Here is a 19265-nt window from a genome sequence, read left to right as displayed (position 1 = left end):
ATGTTCAGTCTCCTAGTCTACATGCAATCCATCAGCAAATTTTGTTAACTCTACCCTCAGCAGTATATCTTAAGTCTGATCATTTTTCATGACTCTTCTACTACTCTTCCTTAGCCATACTTGGTTCCTTGGGGGTTTTTTTGAGCTTGCCAAGCCATTCCTATCTTAGAGTCTTTGTACTTGCTGTTTTCTCTGTTTAGAATATACTTTTTTTCCTGTATTTTTCACATGATTTTCTTCCAGAGTCCCTTATATCTTTGCTCACATGTCTCCCTATCAGAGAGGTCTTTTGGGGCTTCCCCATATAAATGAGCAACCCCAAAACATTGTACTCTGTCTTACCCTACCTTACCTATTTATTGTCAGTGTCACTTCACTGGAACGTAAAATCCATGAGAGCAAGGATGTTGTCTATTTTATTCACTGCTATGCCCCTAAGGCCTAGAAAAGTACCTGGCACAGAGAAGGCATTCAATAATTTTGTTGATTAAAAGGTTGAATGAGCTACCCATGTCTCATCAAGTCTTTCAGATGACACTGTTTGGACTGAGCAAATATATTCTGGATTCCCCAGACACTTTTAATGTTAAAAAGTTATTATTGTTTTTACAGGTGAACGATTTCAGACAGTGGAATTAGCCCTGACAGGCTCAGGACTTCCTGTCTTATTACAGTTTGATCCCGGAAGGGTCCTTAATTTTGCACCTTGTTTCATGGGTGGACGTTCAGAGATTCAGTGTGTTATACAGAATCGATCCAAATCACTTCCTGTGATGTACCACTTTAAAAAAACTGCACATTTTAAAATTGATCCTCAAAAGGGCAAGATTGTTGAAGGATGTATGCAGGTAAGATAATCATCCTATGCTTTCAGTATTTTAAGGTTGGCTAAAATGCCATGCAGAGGATTAGAAGCTACATTTGTTGTACCAATGTTTATACATTTTTTCTCTTCTGTGGCCTAGTTACGAATACTTTTGTATTAGTACCCATACAGTATCCATAATTATTTGTTAAGTGCTTTCCACGGTGCCAGGAGAAGCACTTGACACTGTATGAAACGTAAAGAAATACAAACATAGTTACTGCTTCTAAGGAATTTTTTTTTTCTGAGAGAGTATTTATCTCTGTGCCCAGGAGGTTGGCCCCTAAACTTAAATATCCAGCGCAGAGCTTTGGCCCTCCCACACGAAGGTGGATGCAGGAATGGGTCCTGGAGCCCTTGTCTAGGGCAGTGGAACCCAGGAGCCAGAGGTGGGATGCATCTGAGCCAGCAGCTGCTGATAGCAGCCAAAGGTGAAAAGGAGGTGGGCACCAGGCACTCATTCCAATCCCGGAGCTGCCAAAAGTTGGTCAAGCTTTCGGTGCACACCTGTGGGAGAAGTGGAGGTCCAGTGCCATGTGCAGAGGTTGTAGCCCAGGCGTCTGCCCCAGTGCCAGCTAACTCAAGACAGGAGAGAGATGGTGGTGGCAGTTTTGCCATCAAGAGGCCTAGGTCTTGCACTCCTATGGGGTGAAGTGGTAGGGGGAAAGCGGGCACTGTAGTCTCAGTACTTGCTGAGGGATGCATCCCCCAAGGCCAGCTCTTCAGAGGCTGGTGTGGAAGGTGTCCTGCAGCCACTGGTCACGGGCATCGTGCATCTGAGGCACAGTGAGAGGTAGCGGGTCGAGGGGTAGGCTGGTATCAGGAGGCTCGTCATCATCACACAGGCCAGCGTCGGTGGGTAGGAGCTGTCTGAGTGCAGGGAGGACAAGTCTTGGCTCAGGTGCTTGCAATATTTCAGGATTGACTCCTACAGTGCCCCCAGCTGGCACAGCAGGGATGCGTCTGGCTGTGGCAGCCCCACCACCCCCTGGGGCAGTGGGGCAGGCAGGGTCCAGGTGGGCGGCGTATGGGGACTGGTCCCAGATGCCCGCGGCTTGGGTCCACTGGTTGTGGCTGTGAATGCACCCCAGCTCCGGCCACGAGCCCCAGGTGCGAGCGAACCAGTGAGGCCGCAAGGTAGCAGCGGGAGTCTGGCCCGGAAGCAGCCCGAGCCGACCGCCGCCTCAGCCAGGAGCAGCCCGTTCATGGCCGGGCTGATGAACTGCGATGCCGCCTCCGTCCCTCCAGCGCTCTCCTGGGTAAGAATCTTTTAATGCATTCAGGAAGGGTAAGATAAACGCACAAACAGGTAGGGTTCAAGAAGAATGAAAAATATCTTAAAACAGATCTGTAACAAGGTGATATAGAACCTCCAGCCAGGTAGAAAGGTCTTCCAAGATAGTAACACATGAGCTAGACCTGGAGGGTTGAGTAGAATTTTCAAACTGGAAACAGATGGTACTTAATTGTACGAGGCCTTGTACTGCTGGTGCTGAGACATACCTGTGAGTACCAGGACAGCTTGTAGATGTACGGGGCTGCTTTGCTCTTTCTCACTACTCAGACAACTTTCCCAGATCCTCTAAACCAGGGGTTGGCTGGCTATGGTCCATAGGCCATCTGCCTGTTTTTGTTTGTTTGTTTGTTTTAAGTAAACTGTTATTGGAACAGTAGTCGCTCTTATTTGTTGCCTATTGTCTGTAGCTGCTTTTGTGCTACAAGGGCACAGTTGAATAGTTATGAGAGTTGTATGGTTCATAAAGCCTAAAATATTTACTGACTGGTAATTAAAACAAAAAGTTTGCTGAGCCTTGCTCTCTAAACAGTAGCAAACATGAATGCTTTCAGTTTCACCTCAGATTCTTATGTTATCTTCTTTCCTCCAATGCATAGTGATATGGTTCATAAACTTATTGATGGATCTTTCTCCCAATTGCAACCAAGAACTATTGCTTCGTTCGAATGACAATTCTTCCCCCCCCCCCCCCGCCATTTTCAATAGAGCTAATTAGTCTTCACAGAATAACAAGTGTTAACCACATTATGCAAAACGTTTTCTTTTTAATGGCTTCTTAGACTTCCTTTAGTCTAAGTCTCATAATTCTGCCAGCAGAATTGATTTCCTCCAGTAACCTGCATATCTTTCAAAACATAGCTGCTTTTCTCTGAGCAGAGAAACTGATAAGGATCACAGGAATCTGGTGAATTCCTCTTAGCAGCCAGCTCCAAGTGTTAAAGACTTTGAAGCTGAAAGACACTGATTAAGATACCGATTACCAATTTCCTAAAGAAGCTCTTTACACCAGGGTAAGAGAGTGAAGGTGGAAGTTAAGAAAGAAATAAAGTGGTGAGAGGAGCAAAATGAGTGAAAGATTTTAAAATAGTGTTTTAGAAAAGATGGGCAATAATAGAACAAAGGAAACAAAGGCTAAGATGAATTTATAATGTGGAAGGATATGTCCTACATCCTTTGTGATGCTTTGCTTTTGCTAGCTAAAATGTTTCAGAACCTAATGTGGCATCCAACCTAAATTTTGATTAGTATTATCTTAAGAATGGGCTAAGTACCCAGGAAACAAGAGAAAATTTACAGCATGAAATATATAGTGGAAAATGAGAGCAATAGGCTTTTTTTAATATATGGTAGGAATAACATTAGTAACATCCCTAATCTAACAGTATATTACAGATGGGCTGTTCCTAGTGTTTATGTTGAGGAAATGTGTAGGATGGCCAACAATTTAAGTGAACATGATATGAAAAGGTTAATTCAGCTTGAGTGTAGAGGGAGAATCTGAGTGTTTAGAGACGGTACATGGGTGACAACTGATAAATATGTGGATGAGCAGATAATGAATCACTGTTGAGAAAGGAACATTTAAACAGGGTACAATAAAGGGTCTTTCCTTTCGCATTAAATGAAAAATGTTCTGTTCACATAGGTTTTTAATTTCTATAATGCGAGACCTGAAGGATATTCACCACTTAAATTTAGGTCACCATATAATCTTCTGGGGATAAAAAGGAATATATACTTTTGTGCATCTCTGAAACCACTTTGGGAATTTCACATTGAGAGGGGCTCCTGAGAACTCCCTATGCTATATAAAATTTTCAAACTCAAAACAAACAAACAAATCCCATAAAGGACTTCTCTGGTGGTCCAGTGGTTACGGCTCTGCACTTCCACTGCAGGGGGCATGGGTTCGATCCCTGGTTGGGGAACAAAGATCCCACATGTCATGCACATGGCCAAAACAAACAAACAAAAAACTATAGCTGATAGTTAATTCCCTAACATAATTTTTAGCCCTCTATATTTCTGAGTTTCTTGAGCACTTTTAAGTTTCAAATTAATAAAAAGTGAATGTACCCAAAACAATTAAGAAAATGGTAATAGGAATACACATGTCAATAATCACCTTAAATGTAAATGGATTAAATGCTCCAGCCAAAAGGCACAGACTGGCTGAATGGATACAAAACAAGACCCTTCTGTATGCTGTGTACAGGAAACCCACTTCAGACCAAGGGCCACATATAGACTGAAAGGAGAGGGATGGAAAAAGATATTCCATGCAAATGGAAGTCAAAAGAAACCTGGAGTAGCAATACTCGTATCAGACATATTAGACTTTAAAGACTATTACAAGAGACAAGGAAGGACAATCCATAATGATCAAGGGATCAATCCAAGAAGAAAATATAACAATTGGAAATATCTATGCACCCAACATAGGAGCACCTCAATACATAAGGCAAATGCTAACAGCCATAACAGGGGAAATCAACAGTAACACAATAATAGCAGGAGACGTTAACACCGCACTTACATTAATGGACATATCATCCAAACAGAAAATAAATAAGGACACACAAGCTTTAAATTGCACATTAGACCATCTCGACTTAATTGCTATTTATAGGACATTCCATCCACAAACTACAGGATACACTTTCTTCTCAAGTGCACACAGAACATTTTCCAGGGTAGATCACATCTTGGGTCACAAATCAAGTCTTGGTAAATTCAAGAAAATTGAAATCATATCAAGCATCTTCTCTGACCACAACGCCATGAGACTAGATATCAATTACGGGAAAAAACTGCAAAAAATACAAACACATGGAGGCTAAACAATACACTATTAAACAACCAAGAAATGGCTAAAGAAATCAAAGAGGAAATCAAAAAATATCTAGAAACAAATGACGATGAAAACACAACAACCCAAAACCTATGGGACACAGCAAAAGCGGTTCTAAGAGGGAGGTTTATAGCAATACAGTCCTACCTCAAGAAACAAGAAAAATATCAAATAAACAACCTAACCTTACACCTAAAACAATTAGAGAAAGAAGAACAAAGAAACCCCAAAGTGAGCAGAAGGAAAGCAATCATAAGGATCAGAGCAGAAATAAATGAAAAAGAAATGAAGGAAACAATAGCAAAGATCAATGAAACTAAAAGCTGGTTCTTTTTTTTTTTTAATTTTATTTATTTATTTTTTTTGGGGGGTACACCAAGTTCAATCACCTTAAAAGCTGGTTCTTTGAGAAGATAAAGAAAATGGATAAACCATTAGCCAGACTCATCCGGAAAAAAAGGGAGAAGACGCAAATCAACAGAATTAGAAATGAAAAAGGAGAAGTAACAACGGACACTGCAGAAATACAAAAGATCATGAGAGACTACTACAAGCAACTCTATGCCAATAAATGGGATAACCTGGAAGAAGTGGATAAATTCTTAGAAAAGTTCAATCTTCCAAGACTGAACCAGGAAGAAATAGAAACCATGAACAGACTAATCACAAGGACAGAAATTGAGACTGTGATTAAAAATCTCCCAACAAACAAAAGCCCAGGGCCAGATGGCTTCACAGGCAAATTCTATCAAACATTTAGAGGAGAGCTAACACCTATCCTTCTCAAACTCTTCCAAAATATAGCTGCAGGAGGAACACTCCCAAACTCATTCTGCGAGGCCTCCATCACCCTGATACCAAGCCAGGCAAAGATGTCACGAAAAAAGAACATTACAGGCCAATATCACTGACGAATATAGATGCAAAAATCCTCAACAAAATACTAGCTAACAGAATCCAACAGCACATGAAAAAGATCATACACCATGATCAAGTGGGGTTTATCCCTGGAATGCAAGGATTCTTCAATATATGCAAATCAATCAGTGTGATACATCATATCAACAAATTGAAGAGTGAAAACAATATGATCATCTCAATAGATGCAGAAAAAGCTTTTGACAAAATTCAACATCCATTTATGATAAAAACTCTCCAGAAAATGGGCATAGAAGGAAATTACCTCAAAATAATAAAAGCCATATATGAGAAATCAAAAGCCAGCATTGTTCTAAATGGTGAAAAACTGAAAGCATTCCCTCTAAGAACGGGAACAAGACAAGGGTGCCCACTCTCACCATTATTATTCAGCATAGTTTTGGAAGTTTAGCCACAGAAATCAGAGAAGAAAATGAAATAAAAGGAATCCAAATTGAAAAAGAAGAAGTAAAATTGTCACTCTTTGCAGATGACATGATATTATACATAGAATACCCTAAAGAGTCTACCAGAAAACTGCTAGCACTAATCGATGAATTTAGTAAAGTAGCAGGATACAAAATGAATGCACAGAAATCTCTTGCATTCCTATACACTAACAACAAAAAAGCAGAAAGAAAAATTAAGGAATGTCACCCATTTACCATTGCAAGAAAAGAATAAAATACTTAGGAATAAACCTGCCTAAGGATGCAAAAGGCCTGTATGCAGAAAAGTATAAGAAGAAATGGAGGACAATACAAACAGATGGAGAGACTTACCATGTTCTTGGACTGGAAGAATCAACATTGTGAAAATGACTGTACTAGCCAAAGACATGTACAGATTCAATGCAATCCCTATCAAATTACCAATGGCATTTTTCACAGAACTAGAACAAGAAATCTTATGATTTGTATGGGAATGCAAAAGACCCTGAATAGCCAAAGCAATCTTGAGAAAGAAAGACGGAGTTGGTGGAATTAGGCTTCCTGACTTCAAACTATACTACAAGGCCACAGTGATCAGGACAGTGTGGTACTGGCACAAAAATAGAAAGGAAGATCAATGGAACAGAACAGAGAACCCAGAGGTAAACCCAAGCACATATGGGCACCTTTTCTTTGACAAAGGAGGCAAGAATATACAATGGAAAAAAGACAGCCTCTTTAATAAGTGGTGCTGGGAAAATTGGACAGCTACATGTAAGAGAATGAAATTAGAACACTTCCTAACACCATAAACATAAATAAACTCAAAATTGACTAAAGACCTAAATGTAAGGCCAGACACTATAAAACTCCTAGAGGAAAACACATAGGCAGAACACTCTCTGACATACATCAAAGCAAGATCCTTTTTGACCCACCTCTTAGAAGAATGGAAATAAAATCAAGAATAAACAAATGGAACCTAATGAACCTTAAAATGTTTTGCACAGCGAAAGAAACCATAAACAAGACAAGAAGACAACCCTTAGAATGGGAGAAAATACTTGCCAATGAAGCATCGGACAAAGAATCTCCAAAATATACAAGCAGCCCATGCAGCTTCATACCAAGAAAGCAAGTAACCCAATCCACAAATGGGCAGAATACCTAAGTGGACATTTCTCCAAAGAAGACATACAGATGGCCAACAAACACATGAAAAGATGCTCAACATCACTAATCATTAGAGAAATGCAAGTCAAAGCCACAATGAGGTATCACCTCACACCGGTCAGAGTGGTCATCATCACAAAGTCTAGAAAGAATAAATGTTGGAGAGTGTGTGGAGAAAACGGAACCCTCCTGCACTGTTTGTGGGAATGTAAGTTGGTACAACCACTTTGGAAAACAGTTTGGAGGTTCCTTAAAAAACTGAAAATAGAACTAGCATGTTTTTCAGTCATCCCACTCCTGGGCATATCCCCAGAGAAAACCATAATCCGAAAAGAACCATGTACCACAATGTTCATTGCAGCATTATTTACAATAGCTAGGACATGGAATCAACCTAAATGTCCATCAGCAGATGAATGGATAAAGAAGATGTGGCACATATATACAATGGAATATTACTCAGCCATGAAAAGGAATGAAATGGAGCTATATGTAATGAGGTGGATAGACCTAGAGTCTGTCATACAGAGTGAAGTAAGCCAGAAAGAAAAAACAAATACTCTATGCTAACTCATATATAGGGAATCAAGAAAAAAGAAGTGGTACTGATGAACCCAGTGATAGGGCAAGAATAAAGATGCAGATGCTGAGAATGGACTGGAGGACACAGAGTTGGGGGGGTGGGGGATGAAGGGGAAGCTGTGATAAAGTGAGAGAATAGCATAGACATATTTATACAACCAACTGTACAATAGAGAGCTAGTGGGAAGTTGCTGTATAACAAAGGGAGATCAACTCGATGGGGGGTGATGCCTTAGAGGGCCAGGACAGGGAGAGTGGGAGGGAGTCGCAGGAGGTAGGGGATATAGGGATATATGTATAAATACAGCTGACTCACTTTGGTGTACCTCAGAACCTGGTGCAAGAGTGTAAAGCAATTATATTCCAATAAAGAGCTTAAAAAAAAAGTGAATGTAGGAAATGTGAGGGACGCTGGAGAACTATGACTTCCACAGGCTGTTCAGATAGCTTTTGAGTATTTGGAAGTGTGGTAAGATTTTTCTTTTCTTTCAATACCAGCTTTATTGAAGCTTAATTCACATAGGATAAAATTTGCACATTTAAAGGATACAATTCAGTGGTAATTAGTATATTCACAGAATTGTGACTATCAGCATTAATTCCACAACATTCCCATCACCCCAAAAAGAAACACAATGTCAATTAATGGTCACTCCCTCTGCTCCCCACTTCTCAGCTCCTGGTAACCACTAATCTATTTACTGCCCTTATAAATTTCCCTGTTCTTGACATGGCATATAAATACAATCATACAATATGTGGACTTTGTTTCTGGTTTCTTTGATTCAACATAGTATCTTTGAGATTCATCAATGTTGAAATATGTATCAGTACTTCATTCCACTTTATGGCCAAATTATATTCCATGGTATGGCTATGCTACCTTTTAGTTTATCCGTTCATCATTTGATAGCCATTTGAGTTGTTTCTACGTTTTGGCTGTTGTGAAGAATGCTGCTATAAACATTCATGTAGGAGGTTTTATATGGATAAGTTTTCTTATGTATGTATGTAGTTTTTACTATAGAAACAAAGTATGTAATAAAAGGAAATTTTAGAACTTTTAATACAGATCACAGTGCTCTGAAGGGATGTGGCAGTAAATATACAGTTTATAATTGCCCCACACTTTCTCAGTTTTATCCTCAACATTGCTTTTTTTTTTGTCCTCAGCTTTATTGAGGTATAATTGACAAATAAGAATTGTATATATTTAAGGTGTATAACTGTTTTGATATATGAGTACATTGTGAAATGATCACCACAATCAAGCTAATCTTATGTGAGAACACATAAGATTTACCCTTTTAGCAAATTGTGGGTATACAATATAGTATTGTTAAGTATAATCATCATGCTGTACATTAGATGTCCAAAATTTACTCACCCTGAGTAACTGAAACTTTGTACTCTTTTGACCAACATCTTTTGGTTTCTGTGCCCTCCCTGCCCCTGGCAGCCACCATTCTACTCTGTCCTTCTATGAGTTTGTTTTAGATTCCATATGTATTCCACATATAAGATTAATTTAGTATTTGTCTTTCTGTGTCTGGCTTGTTTCACTCAGCATAATGTCCTTCCAGCTTCATCCATGTTGTCACAAATGGCAGCAATTCCTTCTTTTTTAAGGCTGAACAATATTCCATTGTGTGTGTACTATATTTTCTTCATTCATTGATGAACATTGAGATTGTTTTTGACTCTTGGCTATAGCAAATAATGTTTCAATGTACACGGGAGTGCAGATATCTCTTGGAGATACTGATTTCATTTATTTTGGATATATATTGAGAAGGTGAATTGTTGGATCATATGGTAGTTCTAGTTCTAATTTTTTGAGGAGCCTTCATACTATTTTCCCTAATTGCTGTATCAATTTACATTTCCACCAACAGCAAATAAGAGGTTCCCTTTTCTCCATAACCTCACCAACCTTTATCTTATTTTTTCAATAAATGGCCATTTCAACAGGTGTGAAGTACAAAGTTTTGATTTGCATTTCCCTGATGATTAGTGATGTTGAGCATCTTTTCATATACCTGTTTGCCATTCATATGTCTTCTTTGGAGAAATGTCTATGCAGTTCCTTTACCCATTTTTTAATCCAGTTATTAGTGTGCTTTTGATTTGTAAGAATTCTTTATATATGTTGCATATTAACCCTTAATCAGATATATGGTTTGCAAGTATTTTTTCCCATTCTGTAGGATCTCTTCACTATGTTGACTGTTTATTTTGCTGTGCAGAAGCTTTTTAGTTTGATGTAGTCTTGTGTATTTTTTACTTTTGTTGCATGTGGTTTTGAAGTCTTATCCATAAAATCATTCCCAAGACTGAATATGTGATGTTTCATGGCAAAGGGGTTGTACATAGTTGTACATAGTGAATAATCCTTTGTATGTGTTGCTGAATTCAATCTGATAATATTTGGTAGAGTTTTGCATATATATTCATAAAGATCTTTAGTCTGTAGTTTTCTTTTCTTGAATGTCTTTACTTTTTACAGTAGAGTAAAACTTGTATCATGGAAGGAGTTGGAAAGTGTTCTCTTTAATTTTGGAATAGTTCGTGAAGAATTGGTACTAATTCTTCTTTAAATGTTCAGTAAAATTCACCATCATAGCCATCTGGCTCTGGACTTCTCTTTGTCAGAAGTTTAAGAATTCCTGCTTTAATCTGTTTAGTTGTTATCAGATTTCCTGTTTATTCTAGAACCATTTTCAAAAGTTTGTGTCTTTCTGAGGATTTGTCCATGTCATCTAGCTTATCTAATTGGTTGGCATATGATTGTTCATCGTATTCCTTTGTACTCCTTTTTATTGATATAGAGTTGGTAGTGATGTCCTCTCTTTTATTCCTGATTTTTAGAAATGGAGTTGTTGTTGTTTCTGGCTTGGTGAGTCTAGCTCAAGTTTTTTTCAATATCATTTGTCATTTCAAATACATAGTTTCAGGTTTGTTAATTTTCTTTATTGTTTTCTATTCTATATTTCATGTATTACTGTTCTTGTCTTGGTTATTCCTTTCCTTTTGCTTGCTTTGGGTATACTTTGCTCTTCCTTTTTCTGTTTCCTAAGGTGGAGGTTAGGTTATTGATGAAAGGCCTTTTTCTTTTATTTAATATAGATGTTTACTGCTATAAATTTACTTCTAATCACTGCTTTTCCATAAGTTATGTTGAGTTTTAGTTTTCCTTCCTCTCAAAGTATTCTCTAATTTCCCTTGAGATTTCTTCTTTGACCTATTGGTTACTTAGGAGTGTATTGTTTAATTTCCACATGTTCGTGAGTTTCCTGCATTCCCTTGTCTTTATTTGTTCTTTTTAACAATTTCTATACTGTATTGATATGCTCTATTTTGTAAGATGTTGTTCTCATACTTCCTTGGAGTATTTAGACATGTTTTTCTTCAGTCCTTTGAACATATTTATAATAGTTGACTTATAGTCTTTGTTTAATAAGTCCAACAGTTGGGTTTCCTCAGGGACAGTTTCTATTTACTGCATCTCTCCTGTGTGTTAACCATAATTTCCTATTGCTTTCGGTGTCCCATAATTTTTTGTTGAAAACTGGGCATTTTAAATAATACCAACTCTGGAAATCAGATCTCCCACAGGATTTACTGTCATTACTTTTTGTTGTTGCTTTATTTGTTTAGTGACATTCTAGACTAATTCTGTAAAGGTGGTTTTCTTTGTTGTGTGCAGACAATCAAGTGTTCAGTTAATTTAGTGGTCATCTAATGATTGGGCAGAGACTCCCTTAAATTTCTTGAATCTCACAGCCTTTGCTGAGTACCTCTGTATAAATGTGCTGAGTGGGCCATGACTTCAGTGTTCTATGAGGTAGTTTACAACTCTTTCTGGCTTCAAATCCTCCTTGTACAGAGTCCCAAAGTCAGCCAGAGGTGACAGATTAGATATTTCTCAAATCTTTCCTGGGGATATACACCCTCCTGCACATGTGTATGGCAATCTAGATTCCCAGGAATATGTCAGAGCTTTGCTAACACCCTCTGAACATTTTGTGGGTTTGCCTGTCTGTTTATCCTCTTATTTCTTATTAGCCTTAAATGGTAATGCTATCTCATGTTGCTGTGATGTTCAACAATTGCAGCTGATTTTTTTCAAGGGGAGGGTGGCAAACCATAGGGAGAGAGTTGTTCACACAGAGTGAGCTCTGAATCAGGTCAGTTAAAGACATGTTCTCACACTACGCTTTTCACCTAGCTTTCAGACAGGACACATGAGCAGTTCTCTGGGGATGGGGCTTTTGGAGAGTTTTAAACCCATTCTCCCTCAATGGCTGCTTAGGTTAATCATTCTTGCAGCTAGGAGAGCACAAATCTGGGAATAAGAGGATGTGATTACAGTAGGTAACAAATGGCACAAAGCCTGTTGTTTATTCAGAATTCAGCCATTTAAAAAAAATATCTTTGGACTTTCGCAGTAATTTAGGTAATTTTCAAATATCTGAGAAGTTGATTTTGACAATTTTCCTAGTGTTCTCTTTCTGTTTGTGGAGGAGTAACTTTTTGGAGGTCCTTAATCTGCCATTCTAGAAGTATTTCAGTACCATTAATCTTAATTTTTTCTTAGATAGTTTTCCAATAACATGTATCTTAAAGGTTTGTCAGTGCTGTATGTGATATTTCTAAAGACTTTCATATCACTATGATAAACTAGCTTTCCTTAATATTTTATAAGAAATATTTTTTGATTTGCTTTTTATTTTGTCCTAACAGTACAATATTGTTTTCATAGTCCATTTTGGCTGCTGTAAGAAAATGCCATAGACTGCACAATTTATAAACAACAGAAATTTATTTCTAACAGTTCTGGAGGCTGGAAGTCCCAGATCAGAGTGCCAGCCTGGTGAGGTGTGGGCCCTCTTCCTGGTCACAGACTTCTGGTGGTATCCTCACATGGTGGAAGGCCTTAGGGAGCTCTGTGGACCCTCTTTCACAAGAGCACTAATCCCATTCAGGAGGGCTCTGATCTCCTAATTCTATCCTCTATGGCATTAGGATTTAACATATGAGTTTCCGGGACTTCCCTGGCAGTCCAGTGGTTAAGACTCCGCACTTCCACTTCAGGGGGCACGGGTTCAATCCCTGGTTGTGGAACTAAGATCCTACATGCTGCACAGTGTGGCAAAATAAAAAACAAGAAACAAATATGAGTTTTAGGCATTCACAAACATTCAGCCTATAGCACTTGTTCACTTTTCTTCTTTTTTCAGAATGTGACATGTTCATTCATTCCACATCAAGTTGGAGTCTTTAAAGTGAAGCAATTTATAGAGATTATTGGCTCAGTGGCAGATGAAAATTTGCAGTCTTCATCACTGAAGCCTTTCCATCAGATATGTTTATATTTCAATAGTGTCTGCAAAACTTCCACCAAGAAAGTTGTGATGAAAATTAATCCTGGTATGCTGTTGGGGGCGTTTACCATTTATTTATTTATTTTTACTTAATATAGGATTATCTCATACTAATGCTTAGCTGTGTATATCAAATGTGGTCTAATCTAAAGGTTCTCAACTTTCACATGCCTCTAGGCCTGTTAAAACATATCACTGTCCTACATCACAGCATTGATTGTAAAGTAGATCTTTGTTGGAGCCCAAAGATTTGTATTTCTAACATGTTTCCAGTAGATGCTGATGCTGCCATTTTGAGGATCTCACTTTGACTAGCAGTGATTTAGTGATCTATAAAATTTACTAAATATTTTAATGATTTTTATATTTTATTCTTTTACTTTTTTGAGTCTATAATATAAGCTGGTTTTGACCATTCCACAGATTTTCTGGTTGCTGCTGTTTCAACTAATTCTCAATTATCTCTTCTACATTGAACCATATGAAATTGCTGATATTCAACTCTTTAATGTATAAAAATTTCAGTTTCGTGTGGGCCAACGCAGTCCTTCAAGTTACCATGTTTTAGTTTTTTTGCATGCATTTTGATTGCTTATGCATGTATTATTTTGCTAAATTGTTTTATGTGGATCCATTTATTAAATGAATTATTCATATTTTCCATATTTGCTTAGGGATAACTTTAAGTTGGAACCAGTGGTCTAGTGTAGTAATTCATGGAATTTCAAAAAAACCATATTTAAACTTATTCAATTCTCTAAAAGGTATATCCCCTTTGGTCAGTAATCCTACGGGACAGTTTGTGGTGAAAGACTTGGCAAAATACAAGGACCATGCACCTGTTGCTATGCTTCAATCAGCCACGACATACATTCACAATCATAACACATGTAAAGAGTTAATAAAGGATGCGCTGATAGCCTTTCCCAATGACCGAGCTGCAAGTATCCGGTCTGGAGAAGAGCATAAACATTTCAGGTAATGTGCTATATTAAAAACCTGAAATTTTGTAAGACAATAACCAGCATGACGTGTAGAGATCTTATCAGATCCTGCTGTAACAAATCAGTGATGGTAATTATAATAGTAGTAAAATTTTATTTTCTCATTTTTTTTTTTTACATTGGAGGAGTGGTTGTTGAATGCTACTGTATTTCCTTTATCTAACCTCTCATCTGTATTGCATGCTTGCCAGGATTCGTGGGTGGTTTACCAGATGATTCTTAAAATATGCTGTTAATAAGTAGAGAAGAATAATAGAAATAATCACTTTTCGAAATGTATACACAGTCCTCAGAGTAGTCATGTTAATTATGGCTGAGAGCTTGAATTTATCTAAGATTAAAATTTTTAAACTGTGATAAACCAGTCATTCTCACCTTCATTGCCATTATCATCTTCATCCTTAGCATCATCATCTTTGTTCAATGCCCTCAAAGTCACATTTCCAAACCTTTCCCAAAGTGAACTAAAACCTCCCTAATTGTAAGGATTATAAGTGATAGTAAACCTCAGTTTAACTTTACCCAAACTTCAAAGAAATTACTACCTTGTTAATGCTTGGTGAGAATAAACCCAGTCATCTTGACATCTTTATTCCATTAGCTCAGAAATGGTTTGTACACATTTGAGGATGAACTGGATTTCTTTTCTGCCTGCTTGTATGTTGCTAAACAATGGTCTAAACTTGATCATGTCCCTAGGCTTTCTCTACTTGTCTCTTTACCTTTGGTGAGTCTTTAAGCTCACTTACAGATATTTTCTTAAAATACCATTTGATTTTTTAGGCCATAATTGTTTTATTATCCACAACTGGAAAATTCTGGGTTTTCATATAGTCTATTTTATGATTTTATTTTACAAATTCCATCCACATCAGTCTTGATCTCTTTTTTTTTTACTTGACAAGTACCATAAAACACAGAAGCATAAAAATTATGCAGACTCCATTTTAAATAATTATACAGTATAAAAAAAGGAAAACTCATCCCACCCTGCAGAGGTAGCTGCTGGAAATAATTTTTAGATGTATCATTTTCAGTCTTTCCTATGCTTATACAAATATGTCTATATAGAGATATAATGTGTTAATGCAACATTAACATTTTGTTCCTAAGTCAGTATTAATCAGATGATCTAAAAATGCCAGGATTTTTTTTGAAGAAGGCTAACCTAAGCATTTCCTATTTATCCCATGGCCATAATTATTTTTCTCAATTTTCTCTTTTCCATGCTAACAGAAATACAAAATTTAGTTCAGTTGTTTTCTGGCTAGCAATTAGTAATGAAAATTTAAGTAATGAAATTTTACATTGTATTAAGCTGTTGGTAATTACAATCGCTATTTTATTTTTTAATGCATTTTACCTTTTCAATTTTTGAGACAAAAATAAGAATTTTTGTCGTTTTATTTAATGCAGTATATGTCTTGTGTTTAGAATAGTGTTGTAGTAGGCACTTCGTAAAAAAAATTTAATAAGTAAGGAAAAATGTTTTGTTTCCATAGTAATTTTTGTTGTCTGTACTTTGCAGCTTTGAGTAGGTGATTTTTTTTTTAATGTGCAGAGATATTTCTTAAAGTTTATTTTTTAAGGAGCTGATAAACATTTAGATATGTTAGTAACCAGCTCTTTGTCACTTCAGGCACCTACTGTACTACTTCTTTTTAAGTCCCTCCTTTTCTCCCTGCTACAGACATAGGAACTTCAGATATAGGAATTATTTCTAGGTTCTAAATGTGGTTAAGGATCCCAGAGCCTGAAGGGAGATTTAAATATATCAACAGCTATCTTTGAGTAACAAAGCATTTGTTTCTCTTCTACAGCCTCATCTCTTAAAGACTTTAACTCAGTTAAAGCTGTCTTATTGTAACCACTGAGGAATTATCAAAAACAGGAAGAAATATTAGATGTTAGATTAAACTTCATTTGACTATATATGACTATATATGGTTTATACTTATGAGTTAATTATTGAGGGTGAGAATCTCAGTGATTAATAAAATTTGCTGAAGACTGAGGTAGCCTAAGGCCAGAAGATGTGAATAATTGTACTTTTTGTTTTTATGGAAAATATGTGGTAGGTGAAAGGAAGAGCATGAACCCAGTTGAGTGAATATGAGATGTAGAGTAGTTTGCAGTTCTTTTGGATTTTTTTTCTCTGTATATGTTTATTGCTGATGGTTCTTTCATAAGCTCTGAAATATTAAGAAAGTAGCATGATTTAACAAAAGGATTCATTATCTATATATTTTTTTATAATTTTGATCACAATGATCTAAAGGTAATTAACTATTAGGAAACACTACTCAGATTCAGATCTAGTTCCATCTGTAATCCAGAACTGCCCAAATTGCCTACTTGACTAGTACTCGAAGAGTAGGTTTAGGGTAGGTGCTATTAGTTTCCAGTGGCCTTAGGGATTTTCTGTGATTAGGTTAAGAAGAAAATGAGATATCATTATAATTCTACATGTAATAATGTCTTGCTATATAATAGGATATGAGGAAAAGGACTGGAATCTGTCCTGTTCACCATTCTGTGCCCAACTCCTGGCATAGGGGGCACTCAGTAAATACTGATTGAATGTATGTATGTATGTATGTGTATATATACACATAAATATTAACATGATTTGTTCATATTGTAGGACGATTTTCACAAAGATTCCAAGATATAACTATGTGGATCCTGATTTTGCATATACTAAATTTGAGAAAATAGAAAAGCAAGCACATGAAAACTATTATGCAAGATACATTAAATATTTAAGAGGTGTGCGCCTGCAGAAGGAAGCACAGAGGTAAAGTTCACTTCCTCAAACAATGTGAAACAGATCATGGTGCCTGTAGAGCCAGAATCTTTTTCTTTACTCTTTAGTTTCTTTTTAGTGATTTAAATGACTTTTCATGTATGAAAATAGCAAAACCTTGAACTACTTTAACTGCATTTATTTCCTTTTTTACTTTTGATTTGGGCATGTCTTAGACAGGCTTCCCTAGAGGCAGATTCTGAGACAGGAATTCCAGCACATGTGATTTTTGGAGAATGATCTTTTGGGAGAAACCTGCACAATATGAGGGAAGCAGGATAGGACAGGAGAGAGAACTTAGAAATTATGTGTTTCAAATAAAGTTTACTCTCAGCCTGATACCTAGGGTCTCTTGAGCATAAATTATACCATGTTGTTCCTGCCTTGAGTCATTGACTGTGAGCTGTCTTTGGGTATGGTAGGGTGGGCGTAACTTCCTTGGGGAGGTGTTTGAGAATGGGGTCCCCTTGACAAAGGGCAATTTTATGCAGATTAGTGCTTCTGTCTGCTTCAGTGGATCTGAGTGGGTCAGTAACAGCATGTACTATGGGGAATATTTGGATTTACTGATGTATTTTCTAAAAGACTTAGCCTCAGTTATTATTATGATTTCACTAGGAAAAGCATGTACTCGTATAATGATGAAGACATAGGATTACAGCCAGCATCAGGTCTAAAGTCACCCACACTCTCAGAAGCGGAAATAGAAGAGGAGTTATCTTCAGCACAGTGTCAGATCGAACGTAACCAATTGCTAAGTACAAGAAATATAGCACCCAAGGAGACAAAGTCTCTGAGAAGAAAGGCATGTGCAATATTTTGCATTTTATTATACCATGAGAATTCTTAAAATATTTTTTGCTAATATTGAACAATTAATTTCAGAATAATGTGATTTCTCGCAGGTTCTCAAAGGACTTAAATCAGACCCATCCTCACCCCAAGAAAAACATGATTGCAGCTTAAATTTGACACCAAAGCAAATTCATCAAGTACTTGTTGGTAAGAATCTATAAAAACGTACTGAACTATTTTTTAACAGATTATTTGAAGTATAATGTATTTTTCATAAAATTCACGTCAAAGCATGCAAATCAATGAACTTCAGTGAATTTACAGGTTTATGCAACCATCATCACAATTCAATTTTACAATCCTGCCATCACTATATGCAGTTACTCCTAATTCTTGGCCTTAGCCCCAGGCAACCATTAATTAGGTTTCTATCTCTATAGATTTGCCTATTCTGAACATTTCATGTAGAAGGAATCATATAATATGTGGTTTCTCTTATATTGTTTCTTTTACTTAGCATATTGTTGGTAAGATTCATCCATGTGGTAGTAGGTATAAATATTTTGTTCCTTTTTATATCTAAACAGTATCTCATTTTATTAGGAATACCACATTTTGTTTATCCATTTACCAGTTGATGGACATTGAGCTGTTTCCAGTTTGAGGCTATTGTAAATCATGCTTCTATAAACACATATAATTCTTTGAGTGAACATATGTTTTTATTTCTTTTGGTTAGATTCCTAGAAGTAGAATTGCTGAATGGTATTGTAAGTTTGTGTCTAACTTTTAAAGAAATTGCCAAAAATTTTCCAAAGTGACTGCACCAAGTTACAATCTCTCCAACAGTGTATGAGGGTTATAATTTCTCCACATCTTCACCAGCAATTGTTATTTTCTGTCTTTTTTATTATAGCCATCCTTGCAGGTGCGAAATGTTCTCTCATTGTGGTTTTGATGTACATTTTCTTTTGACTAAGATGTTGAATATATTTTCATGCATTTACTTAGAGATACAACTGTTTAAATTGTATATCTTATTTGGAGAAATGTCTTTGCCCAATTTTTAATTTGAATATTTGCCTTGTCTTTATAGGGTTGTAAGAATTGTTTATGTATTCTGAATACAAGTCTTTTATCAGATATATGATTTCCAAAT

The 19265-nt window shown here is 36.8% G+C and overlaps 1 protein-coding gene across 1 annotated transcript in view; it reads left to right on the top strand.

Annotated features, from left to right (window-relative positions):
• CFAP47 (cilia and flagella associated protein 47) overlaps positions 1-19265 on the top strand; it is a 474307-nt gene that overhangs the window by 28099 nt on the left and 426943 nt on the right. Inside the window, exons 9-14 of the mRNA XM_057717674.1 lie at positions 613-848; positions 13358-13547; positions 14266-14479; positions 17150-17302; positions 17930-18116; positions 18217-18313. Of these exons, the coding sequence (XP_057573657.1) occupies positions 613-848; positions 13358-13547; positions 14266-14479; positions 17150-17302; positions 17930-18116; positions 18217-18313 (1077 nt within the window). The remainder of the gene's footprint in view (positions 1-612; positions 849-13357; positions 13548-14265; positions 14480-17149; positions 17303-17929; positions 18117-18216; positions 18314-19265) is intronic.

The sequence above is a fragment of the Hippopotamus amphibius genome, chromosome X (genome assembly GCF_030028045.1).
Source record: "Hippopotamus amphibius kiboko isolate mHipAmp2 chromosome X, mHipAmp2.hap2, whole genome shotgun sequence".
Classification (NCBI taxonomy): Eukaryota; Metazoa; Chordata; class Mammalia; order Artiodactyla; family Hippopotamidae; genus Hippopotamus; species Hippopotamus amphibius.
The sequence above is the reverse complement of the archived record's forward strand: the minus strand, read 5'-3'. Positions and strand labels throughout refer to the sequence as shown.